The sequence below is a fragment of the Chrysemys picta genome, chromosome 2 (genome assembly GCF_011386835.1).
Source record: "Chrysemys picta bellii isolate R12L10 chromosome 2, ASM1138683v2, whole genome shotgun sequence".
Taxonomy (NCBI): Eukaryota; Metazoa; Chordata; order Testudines; family Emydidae; genus Chrysemys; species Chrysemys picta.
This window is the reverse complement of record NC_088792.1, coordinates 218,358,366-218,385,814: the sequence shown is the minus strand read 5'-3', so window position 1 is coordinate 218,385,814 and position 27,449 is coordinate 218,358,366. Positions and strand designations below refer to the sequence as shown.

Here is a 27,449-nt window from a genome sequence, read left to right as displayed (position 1 = left end):
AAAATGAACCTTACCTGATTAACTGCAGATTCCTGGGGCAGACTGTCTCTGAGGTCATTTAATCTGAATGTTTGTGCCAAAGATATAATATGCAACTTCTCTGGACAACGTGTCCTATCTGTCACTTCTGCATGATCTTTGAGAAGAACCTTCTGACTAAAATATGTATTCATGATAACAGGGACATTTTCATTATGGAGAAGGAGCTTTTGCCTGGAAAAAAGGAGTAAGAATCAAATATTAAATTATTTTTAAAAAATTATGTCACCATTAACCCTATTTTAAAAACTTCTTCCATGTGTCTTTCTTCCTCTGTTTGTGTGTCTGTCTGTCTCTCTTGTGCTTTTACTGAGATATACTGCATAGTATCTTGACTCAAATTTATTTTCTTCCTGCTTGATGTTATTGCTTTTGTAAACCTTCCTTCCCAACCCTACCCCTGATCACTAGTATTTTGGCTCCTCTTGCTATAGTAGATCTCCAAACAGTTTCACATATAACAATTTTTCTGCTAGTTGACCGAGGTAACAGCTGGAAAAAAATCTATAACCTCAGAGTAATTCAATACCAAACATGTTCTGATGTTGATATTTGCTCTGACATGCACATATCATAGTCTTATGTTTGGAGACGGGTATATTTGTACTCAAAGAATGCAAGTCTATTGAAGCCAGTTAACAAAAACAACCACTAATCTAATTTTCTAGTGCTTGTCAAAAAAAAAAAATAATGAAATCAATTTAGTGCATTTATTGAAAGCTATGTTTTCCCCCCAATTAGATTAGTATCACTTGGGAGTAAAACAAGGCCTCCTTCTTGGCAGCAAAGATGCAGCTGACCCGGGTTCAGAAGCAACCTCAGGACTCTAGTTCCCCAGGCTACTGCTGAACCGTTGTGTTTTGTTTGCTTCATGTCCTTGTCTTCACATCTGGGATTAAGTACTACAGCATTATGGCAAAAATAAAAGATGAATAATTCCTCCAAAATATTTGTTTCATATTATCATAGACACTGTTTCATTCCACCTCCCCAGACTTCTTAATTTGTTCTTAATATTAATTAGCCAGGGTGAGAAACTCTACAGCTCACTCATACAGCAGCCATGATAAATTAGATAGTGATGGGATCATCATTCTACATTCACTCTTTGATATAACAGGGCATGCTTTCTTTTTAAGCAATGCCAGTAGCTTGGGTACATGGAATCTACAGGGTGCATATCGATGAGTCTGACTTGATTTCCTTTGTAGATGGAATGGGAAAATATGGCAATTCAGCTTGTCTCCAGTAGGGTCACTTGCATTCAGTATTAAGAAAACAATTCAGAAATAAATAGAAATCTACACTGGCATGCAATAAAACAAAATATAATAAAATAGTGCACTATTAAATAAAATAGTAACTATTATTATTAATAAAGGTTTCTACTTATGCATCCTCCTCTTTATGACTAGGAGTGGAAAGTTAAAATTTATCAGGGAAACAGTCCTCAGATAGAACAAAGGGGGAAAGAGCAGTCTTGCGGTTAAGGTCTAGAATTCAGGAAATCTAGATTCAATTCCCAGCTCTGCATGACCCTCAGTAAGTCATGCAAGTACTCTGTGAAAAGGGGATAGTACCTAATTGACAGGAGTGTTGTGAAGATAAATCCACAAATGTTTAGAAAGAGCACAGATATTTATGTATGCCCTCCCACCCAAAGTAAGATAAATGTGCTTTCGAGTGTTCCAAAATTGGTTTTGATTTGCCCAGGTTGAGTGTCTTTGGTACTACTAACTAATGCATACACATTGCAAATGATCTGCTTTTTCAGTGCTTTTTAAATGAGCAGTTGGAGAGAAGATAGTCTGTGGTGTGCGTGTTCACTGAATTAGAGATGTCTTTATAAAATTTTCCAAGATGTGTGCAGTAGGAACTTGCCTCATTCAGATGTCCTAGCTTTAATAATCCAAAAATGCTGAAAAGCTGATATGCCAAGCACATGAAGGTTTTAATAATTTGAAGTACAAGCTCAATGAGGCAGAATTTTCAGGAACTCTTGTCTCATGGAGTAAGGTGCACACTGAATAAGGTGGGGGGTGATCAGAAGAAGCCTTTACCAAATTCATTATGCATCTCACATGGGACAGGGCTTTGCCTCATTCACTGTTCAATTGTACAAAAATTACTTTCATGGATGCATCTGGTACAACCTATGTAGTTTGTTTTAATTAGGATGAACAGATAGATACCTGGCTGTAGGAAAACATGGATACTGTGACAAATACATGATCGCATAATTAAAGACTAGTTCAGAAAGCACTCACAGAAATGGGTGAAGTTACGGTATCACATTCAACTCTCTCTTTGGCATGCCCTGATTCTGGCATACTTAGTTGCACAATTTTACAGAGGCTTCTTAAATGGAGTTGACACACACACACACACACACACACACACACTTTTAAAAAACATGCCTTATTTTGTCAGTCACTTTTACTTCTCCTGAGTTATTTACATTGCTCTGCTGATTTATGAACAGAATACAATACTTATGGTTCAAAGGGCACAATCATTAAAATGTGCTTTAACTTTTTGAAATTAGCTCCACTTTGGGTTAATATTTCTTATGCCTGGTAAATCTTAAGAAAAATAATAGATTATAGATTACATTTCTAAACCACTGTGCAAACATTAATATATATCTTTGCAACAAGATGTCTGCGAACTGAATCACATTATTACTCCCATTTTACAGCTGAAACACCAAGAGGTGAGATGATTTGCAGAAATCCCACAAAGGAAAAAATCTACTCTAGGATAAAAAGGTGTGTCTTTAAAATGGAATAGTTAACATGCGATGGATTTTAAAACATGACAGCTGTCGTTTTTTTAAAAACACACCTTTTGTCTTACTAGTATAGACAAGCCCATAAAGAGGCTGAGCCAGAAAAAAAATTAGAACTCAATAATCCCAAACTCATAACCTCTTGCTTAGTTCTCAAACCTACTTTGTCCCACTTGAAAGTCCAGTTAGCTATCTTTTTTACTTTTGTTTTTTTTTTAGTATCCAATTATGGTTATTGTGGAAAGAAAATTTTTTGCCATACTGAACATAATCGTTAGGCATTAAACTTGCCATGTGCAGGACAAACACAAAATATTGCACATGCACAGGAAGGCCTTGGGGTCCAAAGGCAGAGGATCTGAGTGCAGGGGGCTCCTGATGCAGGGGTTGAGATTCAGTGAGTTGGGGTTTGGGTACGGAGGGGTGGGGGGGTCCTGGGTGTAAGGGGTGAGGCTTGGCAGGGGGTGTGTCTGGTATGGGAGGTCCGGATGCACTGGGGTTGGGTGGATGGGGGAGCAGCTCCCCGTACAGTGACCCCTCCACCCGCAGCTGAGGAGCGATGCGGGCAGGCAGCAGGGGAGGACGCTGAGCTTCTGCAGCTGGGGGAGGTTTCTGGGGGTGGGTTTGACACAGGCCCAGCCACTCCTTGCAGAGGAAGAGGAAGTCCCGTCCTCTCCTGCCTCCAATCCAGCCAGGCCTAGCAGCTGATCCCAGCTCACGGTAGGAGCCACTGGCTAGGGTGTCCCCAGCCCTTCAGTGACTTCTCTCCCCGCTGGCTGCTCCGGGTGTCTGAAATGATGTACCTGCGCAGCTAGGGAGCGGTGTGTGACTGCTCTTGCAGCTTCCCTTTGCCTCCCTGTCAGAAAGTCATTTTTCTGTGGGGAAGCAAAGAAATCTGCGGGGGGACATGAAATCTGCACATGCGCCATGGCGCATAATTCCCCCCAGGAGTATTTGTTTATAACTAGTAAAATAATGTAGCACCCCTTTGCAAAAAGACTGATTTTTTTTAAAGGTATATATTTTAAATCCTCTTTCATCTTAAAATTAGTTATAAATAGGATGCATTTAAAAAAATCTGAATGTGAGCACTAGAAGTGCCAATTTGACAACACTAGAGACTGAATTCCTCTATTTATCAACAGAAAGTTACAGCACAGAAAGCAACTGCAAGCTTCATCACAATGCCCTGCTACCATGCCTGAACTCTGACCTAGAAGGACATCTAGGTGAGTCTCTACAGACATTCAGTCCTTAAACTCTTGACTGAGATAACTAACAAGGGTGACAATCAATGAGATTATGATGGTAACTCATTTTAGGTACTCACGGCCACCAAATAGTTGTCTTCTGGTAATAACTTTTGGTATTACTGATCTGGTCTGTGTTCAAATTAGTGACTTAGATATGAATGACTATTTTCCACCATAAATTTGATGAGCTATCTAGCTCCCAGATTTTATACACACAGGCAGTTATTGCACCATGCATCCTAATATATACAGTTTCAAATATATTGTATATTACATATATTTGAAAACGAACATGCTAATGATGCATAGTAATCTTATCCTTACTTCAGTTTAATAAGACAACTGTGATCTGATCAGATTTATAGATCTATGGGGATAAAAATGCATTACTTATTTACTTTCTGAAAGAAAAAAAATCCACAATTTGTCAAGAACCTCAAAACAATTCACTCCATAGCTATACTTGAGCACACCCTAGAAGAGGATTTTAGAATCTACTTTCCTGACGCTGCTGTGTTCAGAACACAAGTAAACAGGAAACATTTTAAACCCAGGTATTTGTTACGTCACCAATGTCAGAAGAACACTTGCTTGATCTAGCCATCTCATTCTCTAAAAACACTGACGTGGGTAGCAAACCATCTCAGGAAGGCTGAGGTTTATGGTTTTGTTTTTATTTTCCTACAGCGCAGAAATCTGATCAGCTTTAAATTAAGGTTGATAGGCTTCACTGACACATATTACTTGAATGGTGTTGTTTTGCTACATCTATGCCTTCCATCCTCTGATTACTTTCATTACTACTAACAGTTCATTCATCTTCCAGAAAAGCATTAGATGAGTGATGTCATAAATTAAGGGTATGCCTGCATTTCCATAAGAAAATCTATTTTCAGGTATAAAAGTAGTTCATTCCCTACCTATAAAACATTTACTTACTGAATATATACATCTTAATGGATTTTTTTTTTTATATTTATACCTGCATGGAGGCCTGGTGGTTACTCCTACACTCTATACTGAACCAGCAGTCGTATTTCATATGCAGTTGGGTGCACAGCTAGGCACCTCCCTCTAGAAGAGACAAGCATGTTCCCAGAGGAACTGATGTGAAATTTTTCTTGACCAATTAAAAATTGAGGTTTTTGTGACCCAAGATGGGCGTGGGCCCACTTCTATTTTCAGGTATCAGGACATACCTAGAATAAAATCTCTTTTCATGAAGAGATGCTGCAACCGGAATTATTAAACTCAAGTAAATTCTCAAAGCTGGCAAGTTGGATCAATATCTCTGGGCTTTACATCCCCACTGTATAACGCTGAGAGCCCTCACTTAGTAACAGAAGCAATCAGTGAAAAACACCCCTCACCTCCTTTTGACAGGAAGGTGCTCTGAGGTGATATAGACAAACTAACTATTTGCTTTAAAACCTTTTTAAAATCTGAAGAATTTTGCTTCGTGTGTGAACGGGGCTTGGAATCCCTCTGCTTCAGCTAATAGGGAGGCTGAACAATCCAACTTTAAGTGCAGTGGGCACCTAAGAATCCAGACCTAGAAGCCTGCCTCGATAATATTTACCATGAGGTTTTGGGGATATGTCTGCATTTCTTAGTAGGCTCTGGAGCAGCTCCATTCCTTTCTTTCTGACAGAGCCCATCAGATACTGCTGAGTGGTCTCTGTACTGAGGGCTCTTCTCATGAGGCTCTCCTAGAGTGCTATCCTCTGCAGTCCCAATTTTTACACATGCTTACTCATGCTGAGATGTACCTTACTCCATATGAAGGTCTACTGAGTCTTCATTCTGAGTAAGGATGGCAGAATCAGACCCTCAGATAGCAACTCAACAAACTTTCCTCCCAAAACTTAAAAAAAAAAAAAATGTGAGAGATTATTTTTAAGAAGAAAAATAATTTTTAAGATTTCCAACAGTCTTAACAGATTTATTGTAATATGAAGCATTGCCTAGACTGCGACAGACTCTCTTCCAGTTTTCTTCTCTCTCTTTTTAAATTAGGAAAATCAATGCTTTAACAGTGCCTTCGTTAGGTTTAAACTGTTATTTTCATATTGTGAGAAAAAATACTGCCCCAAACAATCACTTATATAAAAACAATGTATAGAAAAGAGAGCTCATGTACCCTAAGAAAAATGTCTGTAGTGAACTTTATGCTTCTCTTTACTCAGCAAAGAGTATTTAAAACTTGTGCTGTCAGTATTCTACTTACCCACTGAGTGCCTGTAAAATTTAAATTAATGTAGATCAGCTTGAGCAAAAAACATCCTAAGGTACTTCGTAATGATCTGGAGCAGGGGCTTTGAACTTTCATAGTATGGATCACTATTAGAGTGAGTGTATCTTGCAGATCACCTTTTTCCTCATTTGTAGTCCCACAGACCACCTGTGGTAACATCCCCCTGAACTGCAGTAACTGCTTACATGGACAATATTAATTGTGTCATTTTTATCTGTTCCATCAGCAACTCCAGCCCCCAAGAGTATCTCCTGTTTCCTCTTCCCTGTATGTAGGAGTGACTGCTATTAAAGATAGATGCAGGAGACCTGCCAGCTCTTTGCAGACCACCAGCAAATGCTCTATTGCTTTGAAAATCATTTATAGGATGGCCCTGAAGGACAGAACAAGCAAGTGGCTAAAATTTCAACACAGACCAGGGATTTGAGAAGGCTCATATTGTGGCATGTCTTGTATAACACACTTCTGTGCTTGCATTGTATATAGCCTCACACTCAGTCAGAGACAGGTTTAGAATCTATGGCTGCACTTAACTAACAAAACACAAACATCCCCAGATTCATACTGTGATTAAAACATGATGCTTCATTTGTTCATGAACTTAAGATGACATTTTGTCAGATTTGTTTTATAAAATACATTTTCATCACACGTGTGCAAGGGCCTAAAGAATTTTGGACAAGTGCATTGTATGGATTGAAAGAATAAGTTAATCAATATGTTTTAGTAAATAGAAGTTGAAGTTATTAAACAAACAAACAAACAAGATGTTAATTTCAAGTCCATTCAAAACTTTTTGAAGGGGGAAGAAAATTCAGTACAGCATTTGTCAAATAGAATTGTATTTGTTTACACAAGGTAAAAGTCTGACAGGCACTTATGTGGGAACCCAGGAGCAAGAGGGGAAGTGCAAGTAGCCTTCCCCCTTACATGCCTCATAAGAAGGTCCATCTCTATACCTAGTGAGGCACAGTCACTGCTGCTTGTATGTGGCCCCAGGGATACCCTTTGCTTCTTATACTGGGCTGTGTGCAGTTTGCACAGTGTAGCTCATGGTAATTTACATCAAGCCTGAACAATGTCTGGGCACATCTATAGAAACTGAAAACAAACAACTGACCCAAAAACAGATTAATCCCTACCAGTACCCCACCAATGATAGTAAATTCCTTCCCAATTCCTAGCCCAAATCAATTAGCCAGTTGGAACAGATTCATTCATCTTGCACTGTTAGGGTTGCCAACTTTCTTATTAGAGAAAACCAAATATCCTTGCCCCACCCCTGCCCCTTCCCTGAGGCCAGGCCCCCGGTAACCCCATCCCCCCACTTCATCGCTCACTCTCCCCCCCCCTCGCCCACTCGCTCATTTTCACCAGGGAAGAGAGTCGGGGAGGTCTCCGGCTGGAGATGCGGGCTCTGGGGTTGGGTGGGACCAGGGATATGGGGTTTGGGGTGCAAGAGGGGATTCTGGCCTGGGGGATGGCACTGAGGGATTCGGAGTGTGAGAGGGAGCGCCGGGCTGGGGCAGGGGGTTGGGGTGTGGGAGTGAGTACGAGCTCTGGGCTGGGGGTAGGGTGACCAGATCACCCAAGCCTGCTCGGGGCCAGGCCGAACTCTCACTCACCCTGGCACCGCGCTCCCCCTGCGTCTCCGGGGCCTCCCTCCAGCACTTGTGGAGGGAGGAGGAATGGTGAGCCTGGGGAAGAGGTGGGGATTCAGGGAGGGAGCCAATGGGGGGAGGAGGGGGCGGAGTCGGGGGCACGAGCACTTCCGGGCTCCGGAGCATTTCCTTGTTTGTCCAGTGTCCCGACCGCACATCGGTAGGGACGCGGGACAAACAAGGAAATATCGGGACATCTGGTCATCCTAGCTGGAGGTGCAGGCTCCAGGGTGGGGCCAGAAATGAGGGCTTCAGGAAGCAGGAGGGGGCTCCAGGCTGGGGCAGAGGATTAGGGTGCAGGGAGGTATAAGGGCTATGGGGTGAGGTTGGGGATGAGGGGTTTGGGGCATAGGAGCAGGCTCTGGGCTGGGACTGAGGGGTTCACAGTGCAGGACGGGGCCCAGAACTGGGGCAGGGGCTTGGAATATGGGAGGGGGTTCCGAGCTGGGGCGGGGGGTTGGGGTGCAGGAGGGGGTGAGGGCTTGCAGGGGCAGCCAGGGGACTCGATACTTGCAGCTCTCACTGGCTGCAATTCCCACCCAATGGGAGCTGCAGAGCCGGTGCTCGGGGTGGTGCATGCACCGCAGGCAGGTGCAGTGTGCACAGCCCCCCGGCTGCTCCTGTGCCTGGAAACCAGAGGGACATGCCTGCTACTTCCATGATCCATGCAGAGCTACACAGGGAGCCTGCCAGGCCTCCACCAAACGGACTTTTAATGGCCCGGTCAGTGGTGCTAACCAGAATCAACAGGGTCTCTTTTCGACCGGACACCTGGCAACCTTATGTACTATTCAAAGTTGCCATATTTCCTAACAAAAGGCTCAGTACTACCAAGATGTACATGAGTAACTTTATTAATGTGCGTAATCTCATTGCACTCATGTCAGCCTCCTATTTGGACTTCTCACTCAAGTAAAGTACTTTGCCATATAAGTGTTTGCAAGATCATTTCCAAAAATCACTGGGGAAAACGATTTTCAAACATCTGAGGCAGGAATACAAGCAACTATAAAAATATCTTGCTATTACTCTGTTTAACACTAAAATTATCCAACTCTCACAAAGTGAGAGATTACTCAGGAGCACAACTCTTATGCTACTTCTACATTTTCCACCACTTGTGCCTTAAAGGCTTTTATTTTTTATTCATATATATATATTTTTAAAGGAATAAAATACCAATTTAGACTAATGCCCAAAATCATTTACACTCAACTTGCAATTCTGTATATAACCAGCCTCCAAAGAAATCAAACTGAAGTATTTCTGGTTAGTTGGCTCAGCACAGTATATGCAGATCAAAGGCTCTCTCTGATAATATTCCACCCATTTTCACATCCTCTGAACCAATTTACTATAGGTGCTGAACTTGCATTGGATGTATTGATGTGTGTGTTCCTATGTACACTATTTGCAGAACATTATGTGTTTTATGTAAATATACAATGGCAGTTATATTTCCTGACAAAACAATTTTTTCAAAATCTTGATTGCATCCAAAATAAACAAAGAAACCACAGCTATTATTAACTGGAGGATTGTTTTAACACAAGCTGTCACCATTTGTTCCTCCTCAACCCCAAATGAAGAGTGTAAATAGCAAATGAAATTGGTAAAAGGGTACAAGGAATATACCTTCTTTGGGGAATACAGAAACTTTTGGGGAAAAGAAATAACCTTGCCCTTCTAAACAAGATCATTTATGAACTTGAGAAAACATTCCAGACAGAAGTTGCTCTACACAAAGATGGCAAATTTATTTCTTTTTATCATTTTACTAATTTCATAGTAAATATGTAGCACAAATCACAGGCTTGCCAAAGCACTGCCCTTCGAAATGTGACACTTTCCATGCAACTACATTTTCAAACATTTTAAAGGGTGTTAATATGATGAGCCTGTGGTGAGCATTACATACTACTACATCAGACATCCAGGCCTAGTTGCCAGGCTTTATTCCTTGCAGTAGACAGCACACGGTGTTGGTCTTCGGTGAACCTTCTGGTTCACTTAGGAATGCCATGGATGGATTCCAAAGTGAATTTCATCCAACTCAGAGAAGATTGTCACAATTCAAGGCCTTGGTGGCAGGTGAAAATGGGATGAGAAAGTAGGTCTTAAGGCAACTAGAGACCACTGACTGACCTTCAAAGAGTGAGTGCCATTTAATAGTTTAGGGATAAAATCTGAATGACCTTAAAACTTGTATAATGTGGCAAAGGAAGTTGCTCAAAATTATAGCGATCCATTTATTACAATAAAACTCAGCCTTCCAGCACCAAGAAATGAAAAATATAAAAAACTCCACCACAGCAGCAGTTTCCTAAGATCTGCACAAAAACAATCTCTTGTTCTACTGTGCTAAAGATAGTTAAGTCCAAAGCAGACTGTGAAGAACTTCAAAAAGATCTTACAAAACTAAGTGATTGGGCAACAAAATGGCAAATGAAATTTAATGTGGATAAATGTAAAGTAATGCACATTGGAAAAAATAACCCCAACTATACATACAATATGATGGGGGCTAATTTAGCTACAACAAGTCAGGAAAAAGATCTTGGAGTCATCGTGGATAATTCTCTGAAAATGTCCATGCAGTGTGCAGAGGCAGTCAAAAAAGCAAACAGGATGTTAGGAATCATTAAAAAGGGGATAGAGAATAAGACTGAGAATATATTATTGCCCTTATATAAATCGATGTTACGCCCTCATCTCGAATACTGAGTACAGATGTGGTCTCCTCATCTCAAAAAAGATATACTGGCACTAGAAAAGGTTCAGAAAAGGGCAACTAAAATGATTAAGGGTTTGGAACGGGTCCCATATGAGGAGAGATTAAAGAGGCTAGGACTCTTCAGCTTGGAAAAGAGGAGACTAAGGGGGGATATGATAGAGGTATATAAAATCATGAGTGATGTGGAGAAAGTGGATAAGGAAAAGTTATTTACTTATTCCCATAATACAAGAACTAGGAGTCATCAAATGAAAATAATAGGCAGCAGGTTTAAAACAAATAAAAGGAAGTTCTTCTTCACGCAGCGCACAGTCAACTTGTGGAACTCCTTGCCTGAGAAGGTTGTGAAGGCTAGAACTATAACAGAGTTTAAAAGAGAACTGGATAAATTCATGGTGGTTAAGTCCATTAATGGCTATTAGCCAGGACGGGTAAGGAATGGTGTCCCTAGCCTCTGTCTGTCAGAGGATGGAGATGGATGGCAGGAGAGAGATCACTTGATCATTGCCTGTTAGGTTCACTCCCTCTGGGGCACCTGGCATTGGCCACTGTCGGTAGACAGGATACTGGGCTAGATGGACCTTTGGTCTGACCCGGTACGGCCTTTCTTATGTTCTTATCACTTCTGAGGCAATTAACTAAGAATAATCTACTCAGGTCCTGTGTTGACATGATTTGTGCACCTAGCACACAAGTCAGTGAGGATAGGTCCATTAGTGGCGGTTAGCCTGGATGGGCAGGGATGCAAAACAATGCTCTGAAGTGTCCCTAAGCCTCTGTTTGCCAGATGCTGAGAATGGGTGACAGGGGACGGATTACTTGATTACCTGTTCTGTTCATTCCCTCTGAAGCACCTGGCATTGGCCACTGTTGGAAGACAGGAGACTGGGCAAGATGGACCATTGCTCTGAGCTAGTATGGCGGTTATGTTCTTATTTCAAGTGGAATACAATAAAGTCACTGTGGAAGAAAATGCCCAAAAGGAAAAGGACAACATTAGAAAGTGAAAAAGAGCAATTATGAAGATGTTACAAATAATTGGGAAGGAGGGGTCATAAATATCACCAGACTTTAATAATCAGGATGTTATTATGAGAGAATTCCAGTCTCTGTGTTTATACGACACATCGATCTCTGACAAATTATCCATTAGATCATTATCCAGAAGACTTAAACTACATGATGTCAGTGCTAAAGTGCATGTAGGGTATGGGGTGGGCTGGGGAAAGATGATTAAAGCCACCCAGCAGTTCAGAGAAATTCAGTAATAGTTTTGAGCAATAAAACAGACACAAGGAGAGAGACTTCAGAAGTAATGTTCCGTTGAGATGAATGGAGACAGTGGATCTCTCTTCTGAACAAGTGATGCCCAATCCTTCACAGCTCTGGAGACAGACCTATAGTAGCAGAATCAACCTGGTTCCACTGCCCAGGAGAATGGTCTACCCAAATCTTGCCCTCTGAAAGGATATATGCCTTCTGCACACCAAGAGCCCAGCTATGCAGTGGCTCCCTGTGCATGTTGTACAGTGAGGAGTGGCAACAGAACAAGGAACTATATGGACCTACCAGTCACTCCTATTGTGATGGAAACACAAGCAGAATGTCACCTATGAAGCTGCAATGACAACCATGCAGCTGTTTCACTATCACAAAAGTAACATGAGGGGCTTCCCCTCAGCCCCACCGGAGCTATCCAGTGTATAGACTGGCTGCTTGGGGCTGTGTTTTAGAGCCAAGATCTGGGGCATGGAGAGTTCGCCTCTCTATTGTTCCAAGATGTCTGTCTGGAGATTCAGAAAGATAACACTTTTTAAGTTAATTCCAGTGTGGACGATTATCTTCACAACTATAAGGGAGAGATTTTTCTTTTAAATAAAAGTTAACATTTTGCAGAGACTGATGAGTAAGCCCTTCCCACTGTGACAACCCAAATATAATACCCAGAAACATAGGCCAACATAAACAGGCTGTCATATGTCCTTATTTCTTAGACAATGAAAGCTGTTCTTCTCAACTACAGCACTAAGCCAGTTTTCTTACATATATGAAAAATCTTGGGAACACTTTAAGTGCATCTAAACTCACAAGTAGATGCAGTGTTAACAAGACTTTACTTGGAAAGTCTCAAGAAGGCTTTTTGCAAAGGCATTGAAAATGCTCTTGTTTCTTCCATACTTGTAGATAAACCTTTTTTTCCTGTAGTTATTAGAGTATTCTTGGCAAAACATATGTCCCATGCATTAAAGTAAAGAAGGACATACATCTATAGAATGTCATACTTATGTCAGGTGTATGTATCTCTCCACAATACAATAAATAATATTTAACTAACAATTAAGATAATTAAAATGTTCAAATATCTGTTTAAGGCTCCAGAGTTTTGTTATGTTTACATGGAGGTATCAAAATTGCAAGTAGTACCACCACTAATCTCAGCATTTTCAGTGCAATATATAAAACCACTACTTGCAACACCAACAAACCCAATAAACAACCACAAAACATGATTTAAAAAAGGAAAGTCTATTTAAACTTACCTGAAAAATCTCCTCTCTTTGAGTAATAAGGTCTAGATCTATTATGTTTGGTTTTCAAGCACACTTGCCACTCGATGGCACAACCAGACATGCTCATCATCAGCTTGAGAAGAATGCCCCTCTCTCTAAAGGGCCCACCAGTGGAGACAACTTTCACTACTACTACTAAGTAGCAATTATTAATAAACTTCTCATGATAAAAATTCTTGTAGTAAAAAAATGCAAATTTATACTCTTGTCTGATCAGTAAAGATTCTTTGCCAAGCGTGGGTCAAATGTGTGAACTGTCAGTAAGGAAATTTTCATGAATATTTTGCTCCTGCTGTCATCCTTGCCATAAGGAACGAACCCTAAAAGGAGTTCAAAGGAGGTTTGATTTTTATGACTATGAAATTCTCTGTCTATTCCATGTTGAAAGAAATTACTTGGAAGACTTCTCAGGCTTTGGATGTTCTGCAGGATTAGCAGATTCTTGAGGAACCAGCGAACAACTAGCATGTGGCAGAGCTACTTCTGGGGCATCAGAGGACATTGGACTATTTCTTAAAGTATAAGGAAAACCGAATTTACTTTGGGATGTGTACTGGAGTTGGGGGTAAGGCCCACATTGCCTGAACAGAATGCACAATACTGATATTCTAATGAGTGAGCATCTAATGCAAAACAAAATATATATAGCTCCTGATCTGTGGAGAGAGTACCATCCAGGCTGTCCTGAGGAAGAGCCTTTTGTCCAGATGTTTACAAAATTTTGTTCAATACATGCCCAGGATACTTTGCCTTTGAATATAGTAGCTCTAATGTAAAAATTAAAGGCCTTCTTGTAGAAATTCTAAGACATGTTTCATTTCTGCTGTGACGGTACCTCCCATAAGGCTTTATGGGAACATGCTTAGAATGTGTTTTATGCTACATATGCCATGTAACATATCTCAAAAACGTATTTATTTGGGTTTATACCCCATTGGGAGTTGGGCATCTGAGTGTTAAAGACAGGAACACTTCTGTTAGCTGCTTTCAGGTAAACCTGCAGCTTTGGGGCACGGGTGCTGGGGTCCTGAGCTGGCAGGGAAGGCAGGGGTAGAAGTAATCTTGGCACATCGGGTGGCAGCTCCCAAGGGGGGTTCTGTGATCCAACCCGTCACAGTGGCATAGTTGGCAGGATCTGTGCACAGCTGTTTGCTTTGAGGTACTGGTAGTGATTTTAAGTGAGTTTTAAGTGAGGTGGCTGGAAAACAGACAAAGTGGTTACTGGTTTGTTATTTTCTGTTTGCTTATTTCGGGTAATCGAAGTAGGGACAGAAAAGGAAGCAAAATAAATAAGATTGAAGATCAGAAGAAGCTATAACTACACAAGTTGTAAATTGCCCAGAAAGGCTGAACAGTGGGCACTGGGAAAGTCTCTGTTAACTGAGAAACCCCTGAGCTGAGTGCATCTCAGTTCCAGTGAACTGCACACGGGTGTGGCCCAACCTCTGTGTCTGTGCTGAAGCTGACTGGAGTGTCTAACTTAGCAAGACAGGAGTGGAGGGGTGCCTGTTCTGGCAGGAGGGGGTTCTCGGTGGTATCCCATCATCGAGTGATGGTCTCAAGGGAAGACAAATGGAAATTGATGTGCAATTTGCTCGGGAAAAGGCTGTCCTAGAAAAAGAAAAGGCTGCCCACTACCAAACCCTGGACTGAAAAGACAAAGCAATTAAGACCCAGAAGCATGAACTGGCTGTAATGGAGTGGAAGAGGTGCACAGAGACATGTATCCTGGAGCTGGAAGTTGGGGTCCTGGTGACTGCTGCGGTGGGAACAAACCCCAAGGACTCTAGCTGGAAGCAAACCCAACCCGAGTGAAGGGGGTGGGGGGGGGGAGGGGAAGGATTTTGCTGGCCAGTGAAAGGTCTGTCCTAGCTGGTAGCTGTGAGCCTACACCTAGATCATGGTCTCTTTCCCTTTTGGGGGACACAGCAGTGTCCGCCTCATAGGGGAGCCCAAAACTGAATTTTAGGTATACTGCCTCTGCCATGGTCAGTGTCCAAGTCTCTGGCAGTAAGCTCAGGGGAAGGGTATGACGTTGCAGTCTATATGATTTTATAAAAAGCAACAGAGGGTCGAAAGCTTATGCTCCCAATACTTCTGTTAGTCTCAAAGGTGCCACAGGACCCTCTGTTGCTTTTTACAGATTCAGACTAACACGGCTACCCCTCTGATACATGATTTTATAAAAATTTGATAATGAGTGAATATAATGTAACTGGAATATGCTTCATACAAAAGGTCTCTTGTAAGGTATCATTACAAAGCTTATAATCTACTGGGTGTAATCATCCTATTTGTATAAAAGTACCACTCTCGTATCTGAAATTAGAAATATAAAATATAACTGAGGGCCTATTGTAATTATGCAAAGTGTGGGCTGTTAATGGTGGTTTGGAATCTTGATGACTACCATTATCCAGGACAATTGTCTGCAGATGGGTGCGTTTTACCTGTAAGTCTTCCTGTATACCTGTGTGCTGGCAAGTGGGCAATGAAGTCTTGCAGTGACATGTGATCATGTCATCTGAACTGGAATTCATCTTTAACCTGGTGTCTTTCTATTGAGAAGGAGGGGGTGGAAACCCAGAGAGGGACAAAGGATTCGCACCTTACGCAAAAGATATATAAAGGGGTGGAACAGAACAAAGGGAAGAAAGGAGCCATCATGAAGAATCCCCTAGCTACCACCTGAGCTGGAACAAGAGCTGTACCAGGGGAAAATTGTGCCTAGGTCTGGAAGGTGTCCAGTCTGAGGAAAAAAAACTTACTGAAGCATCTCTGAGGGTGAGATTATCTGTATTCAGTTTGATTAGATGTAGATTTGCATACATTTTATTTTATTTTGCTTGGTGACTTACTTTGTTCTGTCTGTTACTACTTGGAACCACTTAAATCCTACTTTCTGTATTTAATAAAATCACTTTTTACTTATTAATTAACTCAGAGTATGGTATTAATACCTGGGGGAGCAAACAACTGTGCATCTCTCGCTATCAGTATTATAGAGGGTGAACAATTTATGAGTTTACCCCGTATAAGCTTTATACAGAGTAAAACGGATTTATTTGGGTTTAGACCCCATTGGGAGTTGGGCATCTGAGTGTTAAAGACAGGAACACTTCTGTTAGCTGCTTTCAGGTAAACTTGCAGCTTTGGGACAAGTAATTCAGACCTAGGTCTTTGTTTGGAGCAGACGGGAGTGTCTGGCTCAGCAAGACAGGGTGCTGGGGTCCCGAGCTGGCAGGGAAAGCAGGGGGCAGAAATAGTCTTGGCACATCAGGTGGCAGCTCCCAAGGGGTTTCTGTGATCTAACCCGTCACAGTGGCGCAGCGAGCCCAGGTATTAAAACATACTCTAAGTTAATTAATAAGTAAAAGTGATTTTATTAAATATAGAAAGTAGGATTTAAGTGGTTCCAAGTAGTAACAGACAGAACAAAGTAAGTCACCGAGCAAAATAAAATAAAATGCGCAAATCTATGTCTAATCAAACTGAATACAGATAAAATCCTCACCAGTTCCAGAATGCTCCCTTTTACAGACTAATCTCCTTTTAGCCTGGGTCCAGGCATCATTCATACCCCCTGTAGTTACTGTCCTTTGTTCCAGTTTCTTTCAAGTATCCTGGGGGGTGGAGAGGCTCCCTCTTTAGCCAGTGGAAAAGAAAATGGAGAAGTCTCCCAGGGGTTTAAATAGACTCTCACTTGTGGGTGGAGACCCCCTCCTCACTCCTATGCAAAGTCCAGCTCCAAGATGGAGTTTACGAGTCACCTGGGCAAGTCACATGTCCATGCATGACTCACAGTTTTTACAGGTAGCATCCATTGTTTACATGCTACCTTGAATGTCCTCAAGTTGACTTCTTATGTGGATTGGAACATTCCAAGATCCATTGTCCTTTAAGTGTTTCTTGATTAGGTACTTAATTTCAACATTCCTTTCTCCAGGAACTGTCCAAATGCTTGACTAAGATTATTTAGAAATCAAGCCAGTACACAGCCAACATTCATAACATTCATAACTTTGAATACAAAAATGATACATGCATACAAATAGGATTAATACATTCAGTAGATCATAACCTTTGAGATATGTTACATGGCATATGTAGCATAAAACACATTCTAAGCATATTCTCATAAAGCCTTATGGGAGGTACCGTCACATCTGCTACTATGGGAAGCACACCATGGTCTTTGCACCCAGTACTTGGATCTTTGTTAGGTTTGATACTGTGCCCTGTTTGTTTGCCTTTTCCTAGATACCAACAGCACAATGACTATATCATGAGACTATCCCTTTTTCCTCAAATACTTCCTTATAAATTTCCAATTTCTCTTTTTGTTTTAGCCTCAATAGCAGAGAGGTCTAATAGATCCTGCCTGAAACTATGGAGGTAGAACAAAACTAGTGGGCTCTTCAAGCAAAGGGGCACTCCTTTCTGCTGGTCAGTGATATCTGGTTTTGTCCTGAGATGCCTGCAGGCTGAAGACTCATTGTAATGGATCTGCGGAATGTCCAATTTCTAAAGAGGTGTGTGTGGGAGAGAAAATTATTTTATAATATTGGGAGGCAGTCAGATCCCATGGTGAGAAGTACACTGACAGACACTACACAGACAGATTTTTCCATTAAGAAACATTGCAGAGAATCAACTGCATATACTGTACCACTCTTTAGTTTGGGGGGGAAAAAATCTTAATTACAGAACACAACTGGTCAGATCAAGATCTCAGTTTCAAAACCAACTCCCTTAACAATTAAATACTGCTAATTCTGCCGATTAAAAAATCCTTCTTCCTGTGAAAAATTGCTTGTGAAGTAGAATAGGAAGCTGACAGGAACTCTTTACTGAAACGTCAGCTTTTTGGATTCATATTAGTACTCTCTGTATTTTCAGTTTTCACACAGAAAGTGAAAGATGTCAGATGTGGTCTGCCTCCTGTTCTTTTTAGCCCAGCTAACATATGACCCTAAACGTCAGCAACACACTGAAAATATGTAGATTAGTTTTCTGCACTGGTTCTCAGTTATGCTTGCAAAACACAAACCTGACACATGAAGATACATACAGAGGGGAGGGAAATGCTTTTAACTATACTAAAAGTGTCATGGCAAAAAATAGCGTAGTGATTGTGTTTCTTGTTTCACCCGGGTTTTCAGTTTGTAAATTTTGCTTTTTTGGACACGGGGGTCAACGGCACATTCTACATCATAAATGTTTTAGAAACATAAATAATGCAGAGTATGAATTGTCCACAGGATGCTGAGTAACTTCTTTCATTATATTGCACAATCAACTCACACTATTGATTATGTACCCAACATAGCCTACACTTAAGGATATCTTTCACCTGCTTTTTCTTGCTCAGGCCTGAGTCAAGAGGGAAATTTGCCTTTGAAGAGAGATACTTGAGAACAGCAGTCTTCAAAGGTTCTAAAACATTGTTGACACTGAGAATTTTCAACAATTTCCCCACATATGGCCTAGCACCAGTGCAGATACACCAGTGGTAGCAGTAGTGACAGTAGTAATGCAGGCAAGACATGCAGCATTTTAAGCACTGTGTCACACAAACCTCTGCTCTGAGCAATGATAGAATAAGTGTTTAAAATGCCAGCGACCATTTGTAATTCTACCTACAGTAATGCACCCGGTGTTGTAACCAGTGGGGGCTCTGAAATGATAGTAAGAATAACAGAACATTTTTAAAGAAATATCCTGGCGTAGACACAGCCTCACTACTAGGGTAGACAGGTGCCCAGTTTTCAACTGGAAAGTCTGGTCGAAAAGGGGATCTGACAATGTCTGGTCAGCTCTATTGACCGGACACCCAAAGTCCGGTTACTGTTGGCAGGGGAGGCGGGAAGTAGGGTTGCCAACTTTCCACTCGCACAAAACTGAACACCCTTGCCCTGCCCCCTACTCCACCCGTCCTCTGAGACCCAGCCCCTTCTCTAAGGCCCCGCTCACTCCATCCCCCCTCCCTCTGTCCTTCACTCTTCCCACCCTCACTCACTCATTTTCACTGGGCGGGTTCAGGAGGTGGGGGTGCAGGAGAGGGTGAGGGGTCCAGCTAGGGGTGGGGCTGGGGATGAGGACTTTGGGGTGGAAGAGGGTGGTCCAGGCTGGGACCAAGAGGTTTGGAGGGCAGGCTGGGGCTCAGGGCTAGGGCAGAGGGTTGGGGCATAGGGAGGGATGAGGGCTCTGGCTGGGGGTGTAGGCTCGGAGGTGGGGCTGGAGATGAAAGGTTTGGGGTGCAGGAGGGTGCTCCGGGCTGGGATCGAGAGGTTCAGAGGGCAGGAGAGGGATCAGGGCTGGGGCACGGGGTTGCGGAGTGCAGGCTCTGGGCGGCGCTTACTTCAGGCAGCTCCCGGAAGCAGCGGCATGTTTCCCTTCGGGTTCCTCCACGGAGGTGCAGCAAGGTGGCTCTGCGCAATGCCCCGTCTGCAGGTGCTGCCCCCACAGCTCCTTTTGGCCAAGGTTCCCAGCCAATGGGAGCTGGCGCTTGGGGTGGGGGCTGGAGGGGAAAGAAACAAGCAATGGGGAGGAAGGGGAAAGAGAAATGGATGGGGGTGGAGCCTCAGGGGAAGAGGTGTGGCAGGGGCAGGGCATCGGGGGAAGAGGCAGGGCAGGGGAGGTTCCAGCACTCCTGCTGGCGTGTCCAGTTTTTAAATATTACCAAGTTGGCAACACTACTCACCTTTAGTAAAAGGGAAGGTAGAAAAAGCCTGTAGCTGAAACACTCCAGTTCCATAATAAACAAAATACCTTTCTTCTGTATTTTTGACGTAGAAAGCAGTAGTCAGTAAATATAAGATTTTCACTTGCAACCCAGAGTAGAATTTTTTGTTTTTGTTTTGAGACATACTAAAGAATTATTTTCAGAACTTTTTACTTCTGGGGAATGTTGCGTCTCTCTTTCATTAATTACAATAGATGGGAATTTGTGGAATATCTTCCTCAATTGCAGATGTGATAAAAAAAAACTTGCTGAGAAATTATAACATTTTAGATTCTGCCCCCTAAATAGTCAGGCATTCATTTAGCATGTCGGAATTGATAGGAATGTTGTTTCAAATACATAATTATTTTCTTTATATGTACTAGATGAGCCATGGGTCTCTGCACTAATTCCACAAACCATGGAATTGTTGACCACTAGGTTATTGTTATGATTTGTTGATAGGCCTGTTGTTTTGTTTTATTTCACTAAGTACCTGTAATTACAATAAGACAACAGGTCACCTCTAACTCACATAACTGTCATCCAACAACACACTATATTTCTATTTCTGACTAATGTCACTTTTTTGACTCATTCAATGGTGCTTCTAAATTGCTGGTAAGACTCATTAGTGTAATGATATGAGATTCATGCTTCCCCTAGTAGTACTGCATTGCTGCTTTGACAACCCTATTAGCCCTTTAAAGCCATGGAGGTGGAATATTTCCTGCATTAGCTATTCAGTTTGATATCTACTGCAAGGAGGAAATGGACTTTGTTCCTTTCTTCCTCTCCTTTACCTACAACAGCAGAGGGGACACACACACACACACACACACACACACACACACACACACACACACACCACTCTCCATAAGAAAAATAAATAAAACAACAAACATTGCCAACAAAATGAGCAAGTGAATGGGAAACGTATATTTCTGATGTGGTACATGCAATGATATAAGTACTGTTTCTTTGAAACTGTAACTGAAAGCCAGGCTTGAGTAGGGTGACCATACATCCCATTTTGCCCAGGATAGTCCATTTTTTAAGTCCTGTTCGGTCCATCCTGACTTTATTGGCAAAAGTGGGACTTGATTAGTTGGCAAGAGCAAAAGGGACAAATGTTCACTTTTGTCAAAAAAGTGTGGTGTGGTGTGGAGGAACATGTGGGGGGAGGACAAGCGGCGATGCCAGCCCCACATAGGGGGAGAGGCAGGGCTCAGGCCAGCAGTGATACCAGGCCCAGCCTAGCGGGGGTGAGGGGCAGGCAGAGCGCGGGCTCCATGCAGGGAGGGGGGTGCATTCGGGTGAGCCCTGCACTATGTCCCATTTTCCCTTTTGGAAATATGGTCACCCTAGGCTTGAGGGGCAGAGGAAATTCTAGAAAAAGCTCTACAGAGAGAGATATGAATAACTTCAAGGCAGGGAACGGATCTACCTTTGTGTTTCTACAGCATCTAGCAGAATTTTTAACCTTTTTAAACTTAAAAGGAAATAAAGGACTAGATTCACAAAATGGAGAAAGTGGTAGCGGTGCCACCCCTCTTACGGCCAATATCCTGCTGGTTAGGGCATTCACCTGGGAGGGATAAATTCTTTGCCCCAGAGAGGGGTAAGGCTATTCTGCAGTGGTTCTCTGTCAATCTCTCCTGTTGAAGCTGTTTCACTTTGTATAAACAGAGTCACTGGGCCAGAGATATAGGGAAAAAGTGAGAATGACTCAATAGCCTGGTGGTTAGGACATCCTCCTGGGAGAGGGAACCTCCAGGTTCCAGTCCCCGCTCCAATGGGCATTTAATTATTTACACAAAGTGGAAAAGCTCCACCAGGAGAGACTGAGAAAGACCTGCCCCACATTAACCTATAACCTGGTGATTAGGACACTTGCCTGGGAGGGGAGAAACCTGGGTTCAGTCACTGCTCTGCTCCAGAGAAAGGATTCAAACCTGGGTTTCCCTCCTACTAGGTGAATGCCTTAACTATGCAGCTATTGAGTATCAGGGGGGCAACCACCACCACCTCCTCAGCCTGAGCTCCTGGTTTTGGAATGGCGCCAAAATCGGCTCATGAACCTAGCTTGAAAAATCAAAATATTTCATTTTGACGTCAAAACAAACCATTTTGACATTTCCAATTTTTTTGCCCACTCTGAGCAAACCGATTCACTTAAATCAGCAAGAATTCACGAAATGTTTCAGTTGACCCAAATGTGTTTTTTTAACCAAGAACCCCCCAAAAATTTCAGGCAAAAAATTTCATTCAGCTCTAACTAAGAGTTCTGTAGAGATAGCATGTTCCCAATGGAAGGAAGCATCGTAGATGTCTAACACCTTCTCTAAATGGCCCATGGATCAGCACTGACAAGCTCTTGAGGGAAATGTATTCAGCCCCCCTCTGTGGAAAGAATGGATACAGGGCCTTTGAGGTGATGAAAGACATTTGGGTCCTTTGAGCCTGGAAGGCTTGGCACCGATTCTAAAATATTGACTATGCATGATCCTGTTACACTGCTGACTACAGAACAGTGATCACTGCACCACACCTCAGTGATTCTGGCTATGGGTTGAGCCAAACGGGACCTTCATCATTCCGCCCTCCATCAGAATATTACCCAATCCAAATGGTGGTGAAGTTACAGCTCTGAACCCTGCCTTTCCAGGGTGTTTAAGGTAGCCCTTGTAGACATCTAAGGCTAAAGTATTATTCTCCAACAATTTTTAAATGATTTCTTTTATTTAAAAAAAACAAACAAAAAAAAAAACCTTATTTTTTGCCATAGCCAGAGAACATAGAACATAAAATTAAGATTAGAAGTAAAAGTGTTGGAAATGTATGTAGGGCTTATTCCTGCAACAACCTGCTTATTAAGGTGAAATTCTTCAGATTAATTAGCTTGTTTTCAAAACTATTATTGTCCGAAAAACTATGCAGCCAAACTTAACACTACCTACATTAATAAAAACAACTTTATTTTATCTGTAACGTCTTTCTTTCAAACTATAGCCCCAAATGCTTTAATCAAATAAAACAATGTAAAATAGAGAGAGAGAAATTAAGAGGTATAAGCAAGGAAGGACAGATACACTTTGGAATGAGGTGGAGGGTCAATGAGGCAGCGAGATACAGAAAGGTAAACTATTAAGTTGAAGTAAATTTAAAACGCTGCAAACTCAGAAAAAGGAGGAGCTTTAAAGCTAAGGCTGAAATTCTGTCCTGAAGTAACCCACGGAGCTAGGCACATTTTTAACAAGAGTAAAATCAGAAAATATGTGGAGAATCGTGCAATGTTTATGAAAAATAAGGGGGTTTCATCCTCTATTGAAGATTCCCTCATGTTTGTGGTTTGAAGAAATCCTTAACACTAGTTTAATGTACTTTTTTATTATTAAAAAAACAAAAACAAACAAACAAAATAACTGCTCCCAGGCCAAGCCTCTATATGCCAAGTTCCAGAACAAATAAGATTTTTATGGCCAAGTCTTAATTTCTTAGAAATAAGGGCTTGCAATGAGAATGCTGAAAGACTTAACTAGAGAGGAGTTATCCTGTAATTATTTCAATTGTCCTGAAGAACAACAATCACTGATGTACTTCATACCGTTGTATATAACTTCACTGAAAAAACGGTAGATATTAGGTTTGCGCCACAGCTCACAAAGAGCCGAGAAGCATGCTGCACAACAATTTAAGGATTTGGGAGTGGACAGTGGGGTGGGGGGAGTGGACAGAGGGTAACAAAAAATACAGATATTGCATTCACATGCCGTTTACAATGGAAGCTGAACCCAAAACTGAATCGGAATCCAAGCTTACGCAACCCTAGCATTGAGGGGGAACAGAAAAAAAATGGGGCAATAGCGGCACATTCTTGCTTAAAGTTGTGCAAATAAATATTTTTAGGAAATTATATTTTTAAAACGTATTTATAATTTTTTTATTTATGTAACCACGTTTTGGTCTCCCAGCACAGTCTGCACACTTTAATCTAGCATTTATGAAAACTAAATGCATACCTGAAGCCATATGAGCATAACTATCTAGTATAAATGTTTTAAAAGTAAGAGGAGATTATGGTTGATTTCCGGTACGTAAAGGCGTACAACTGCAAAATGCAAGATTTCCAGACCATTATACAGTACAGAAGAGAAGTTCCCTTGCCTAGTTAATGTCAGAAAGAACACAAGGGATTCATCAAGGGACCAGAGGAAATTCCATAATTACAGCACTCTCTCTTTCTCTCTCTCTGTGCTCCACCAAGGAGGCAGATGAGCAATTAGAAGATTCCCTGCAGGGAACGGTTCTTCAAAGATATTGTGCTTTTACATTCAACCAACTACATAAAACATTCTTTTAAAAATATCATCTGTTTGCTTGCTCAAAGCATCACAAACATGATATTCATGTCTCGTGACCCTGACAGTTTCTGGTCAAAAGGCAGAGAGAGATTGTGCAGACCACATCACTTTCCAGCACCCCTGGGACACCAGCCAAATAGCAGTATTACAGTCTCAGAGGAGTCTGTCGGCTCATTCTGCCTTAGGCAAACAGTGCAATATTCTATAGAGAATGACATATTGGAAAGATGGATGGGATTCTAGAATGGAGAAGTAAGCCCAGAATTAAGGAGTGAATGAAACCAAAGACTTACAGAACTTTAATTTTGTAAAAGTACCCAATAAATAAACAATAATAGTAGAGAAAGTCTCTATTGATCCTATGTTTCTGGAGAGAGAATGGAGGCAATTATGTTTAAAAACAAAACAAAAAACTTTTTTTCTTTTTAAAATGTATGCTAACATGTTAGCATGCACTTCTAAACTAAGGCTCCAAACCTACTGAAACCCAGTTAAGGATCTGTATTCAAACATGCCACACTTCATGGAATTTTTAATACAATCTAACCAGCTAGAACAATCAGGAGTACTTGTGGCACCTTAGAGACTAAAATTTATTTGGGCACAAGTTTTCATGGGCTCAAAACCCACTTCATCAGATGCATGGGGAAAGGATTGCACCCAGACTGGGAAGGCGTCCAGTCTGTGAAAACAGCTTATTGAAACATCTCAGAGAGTGAGATTTTACCTGTATTCAGCTTTCTTACTGCATTAGGCTTAGACTTGCGTGTTTTATTTTGCTTGGTAATTCACTTTGTTCTGTCTGTTATTACTTGGAACCACTTAAATCCTACTTTTTGTATTTAATAAAATCACTTTTTACTTATTAATTAACCCAGAGTATGTATTAATACCTGGGGGGGAGGGGAGAAACAGCTGTGCATCTCTCTCTATCAGTGTTATAGAGGGTGAACAATTTATGAGTTTATCCTGAATAAGCTTTAAACAGGGTAAAACGGATTTAGTTGGGGTTTGGACCCCATTGGATGTTGGGTACCTGAGTGTTGGAGACCGGAACACTTCTTAAGCTGTTTTCAGTGAAGCCTGTAGCTTTTGGGGGACGTGGTTCAGACTTGGGTCTGTATCTGTAGCAGGCTAGCATGTCTGGCTCAAATAGGCAAGGTTGTGGAGTCCCAAGCTGGCAGGAAAAACAGGGTCAAAAGTAGTCTAGGCACATCAGATGGCAGTCCCAAAGGGGGTTTTTGTGATCCAACCCATCACATCAACTATAACAGGATTATAATGAAAAGAAAGGCATTCTTTCAAGTAGGCAGGTTCCAAACTATTTAGAATCTTAAAAGATTAAAAACAACCCCAAGAGGCAACTAATGCAGCTTTCAAAGTGCAGGTGTTATGTGCTTACTGCAAGATATACTGCTTAAAAGACAAGCAAGGTGCATTTGCATTCTACATTAGACTACAGTAACTCCTCGCTTAACGCTATAGTTAGATTCCTGAAAAATGCGACTTTAAGCAAAACGATGTTAAGCGAATCCAATTTCCCCATAAGAATTAATGTAAATGGGGGGGGGGGGGTTAGGTTCCAGGGAAATTTTTTTCACCAGACAAAAAACTATATATATTATATAGCTATACACAGAGCACACATTTTAAACAAACAATTTAATACTGTTCACAGCTATGATGATTGTGAAGCTTGGTTGAGGTGGTGAAGTTAGAGGGTGGGATATTTCTCAGGGAATGCCTTGCTGCTAAATGATGAACTAGCACTGGCTGAGCCCTTAAGGGTTAACACATTGTTGTCAATGTAGCCCCTAACACTCTACACAGCAGCAGGAATGGAGGGGAGGGGAGACAGCATAGCAGACAGAGACAGACAAACACCTTGTGTGTGGTGGAGAGAGAGCGAGCGAGAGATGCACACTGCCCCTTTAAGTAAGCTGACCACTCTTAAGTGCATTGTCTTTTTAAGTGGATCAGGAAGTTGAAACAGCAGCTGCTGCCCCAAGCGCTCTCTGTCTCTCTCCATCCGTGTCCCCACCCTGCTCTATATGGAGAAGGGGTAAGCAGGGTATAGGGGGACACCCTGACATTAGTCCCCCCCCTTTCCCGCTCCCTGCACAGCAAGCAGGAGGCTCGAGGAGCAGCTCCAAGGTAGAGGGCAGGAGCAGCACATAGCAGTGGGGGGAGGGATAGCTGAACTGCCCGGCAATTGATAGCCTGCTGGGCAGCTGCTGCACAGGGAACTTAGGGGAGCAGGGAGCTGAAGGGGGGCTGCCGGTCCACCCTGGTTCCAACCATCCACCAGCTAGCTGCAACGGGCTGCTCTTCCTGCAAGCAGTGGACAAAGCAGGCGGCTGCCAAACGACGTTAGAAGGGAGCATTGCACAACTTTAAACAAGCATGTTCCCAAATTGATCAGCAACGTAACAACGAAACAACGTTAACTAGGACGACTTTAAGTGAGGAGTTACTGTACATTTCCAAATGGTTGGTACAGCCCTACGTAGAGATCACAGCTGTAGTTTAATCTCAGTGTGACAAAGACATGGATGATGGATAAGAAGGTCTGCATCAGAAAAAAAGGGCTGCAACTTTCTGGGCAGACACAGATTGAAAAGAGCCATCCTAACACACAGCTGCAACTTGATCATCTGAAAGCAAATGAGGATCTTATAAGCCCCCTAAATTGCAAACTTATATAAAAATTAGATGGTTTACACAAACAGTATAGGGGCTGATAAAATCTTCAACTCTCCTGGTTGCTTCCCCATCCCATCATCTCTGTTTTACTGGGATTGAGCCCAGCCAGCTAGCCCTCATCCACACTTCAGTCTCAGCTAGACACTGGGATAACACCATGTGTGTTAGACAAGGTGGAGACATAGAACTTGGGGTGGTCAGCATATTGAAGGGATCACAAACCCTATGTTTCCTCACTAACCTCCTAACAGACTCAAATATGATGAGCAAAAGGGATGGCAAGATATAACCATGCAGAATAACACAGGACAGACTAATCCAATGCTACCTTCTGGAAAGACTCAGAAATATACAGAAAC

General features: G+C 42.0%; 1 protein-coding gene across 7 annotated transcripts in view; it reads right to left on the bottom strand.

Moving 5' to 3' along the window:
• Positions 1-27,449, bottom strand: part of SPIDR (scaffold protein involved in DNA repair) — a 305,024-nt gene that overhangs the window by 96,465 nt on the left and 181,110 nt on the right. For all 7 annotated transcript variants that reach the window (XM_005279938.5, XM_005279939.5, XM_042857049.2 and 4 more), the window contains exon 9: positions 15-213. In XM_005279938.5, the coding sequence (XP_005279995.2) occupies positions 15-213 (199 nt within the window). The remainder of the gene's footprint in view (positions 1-14; positions 214-27,449) is intronic.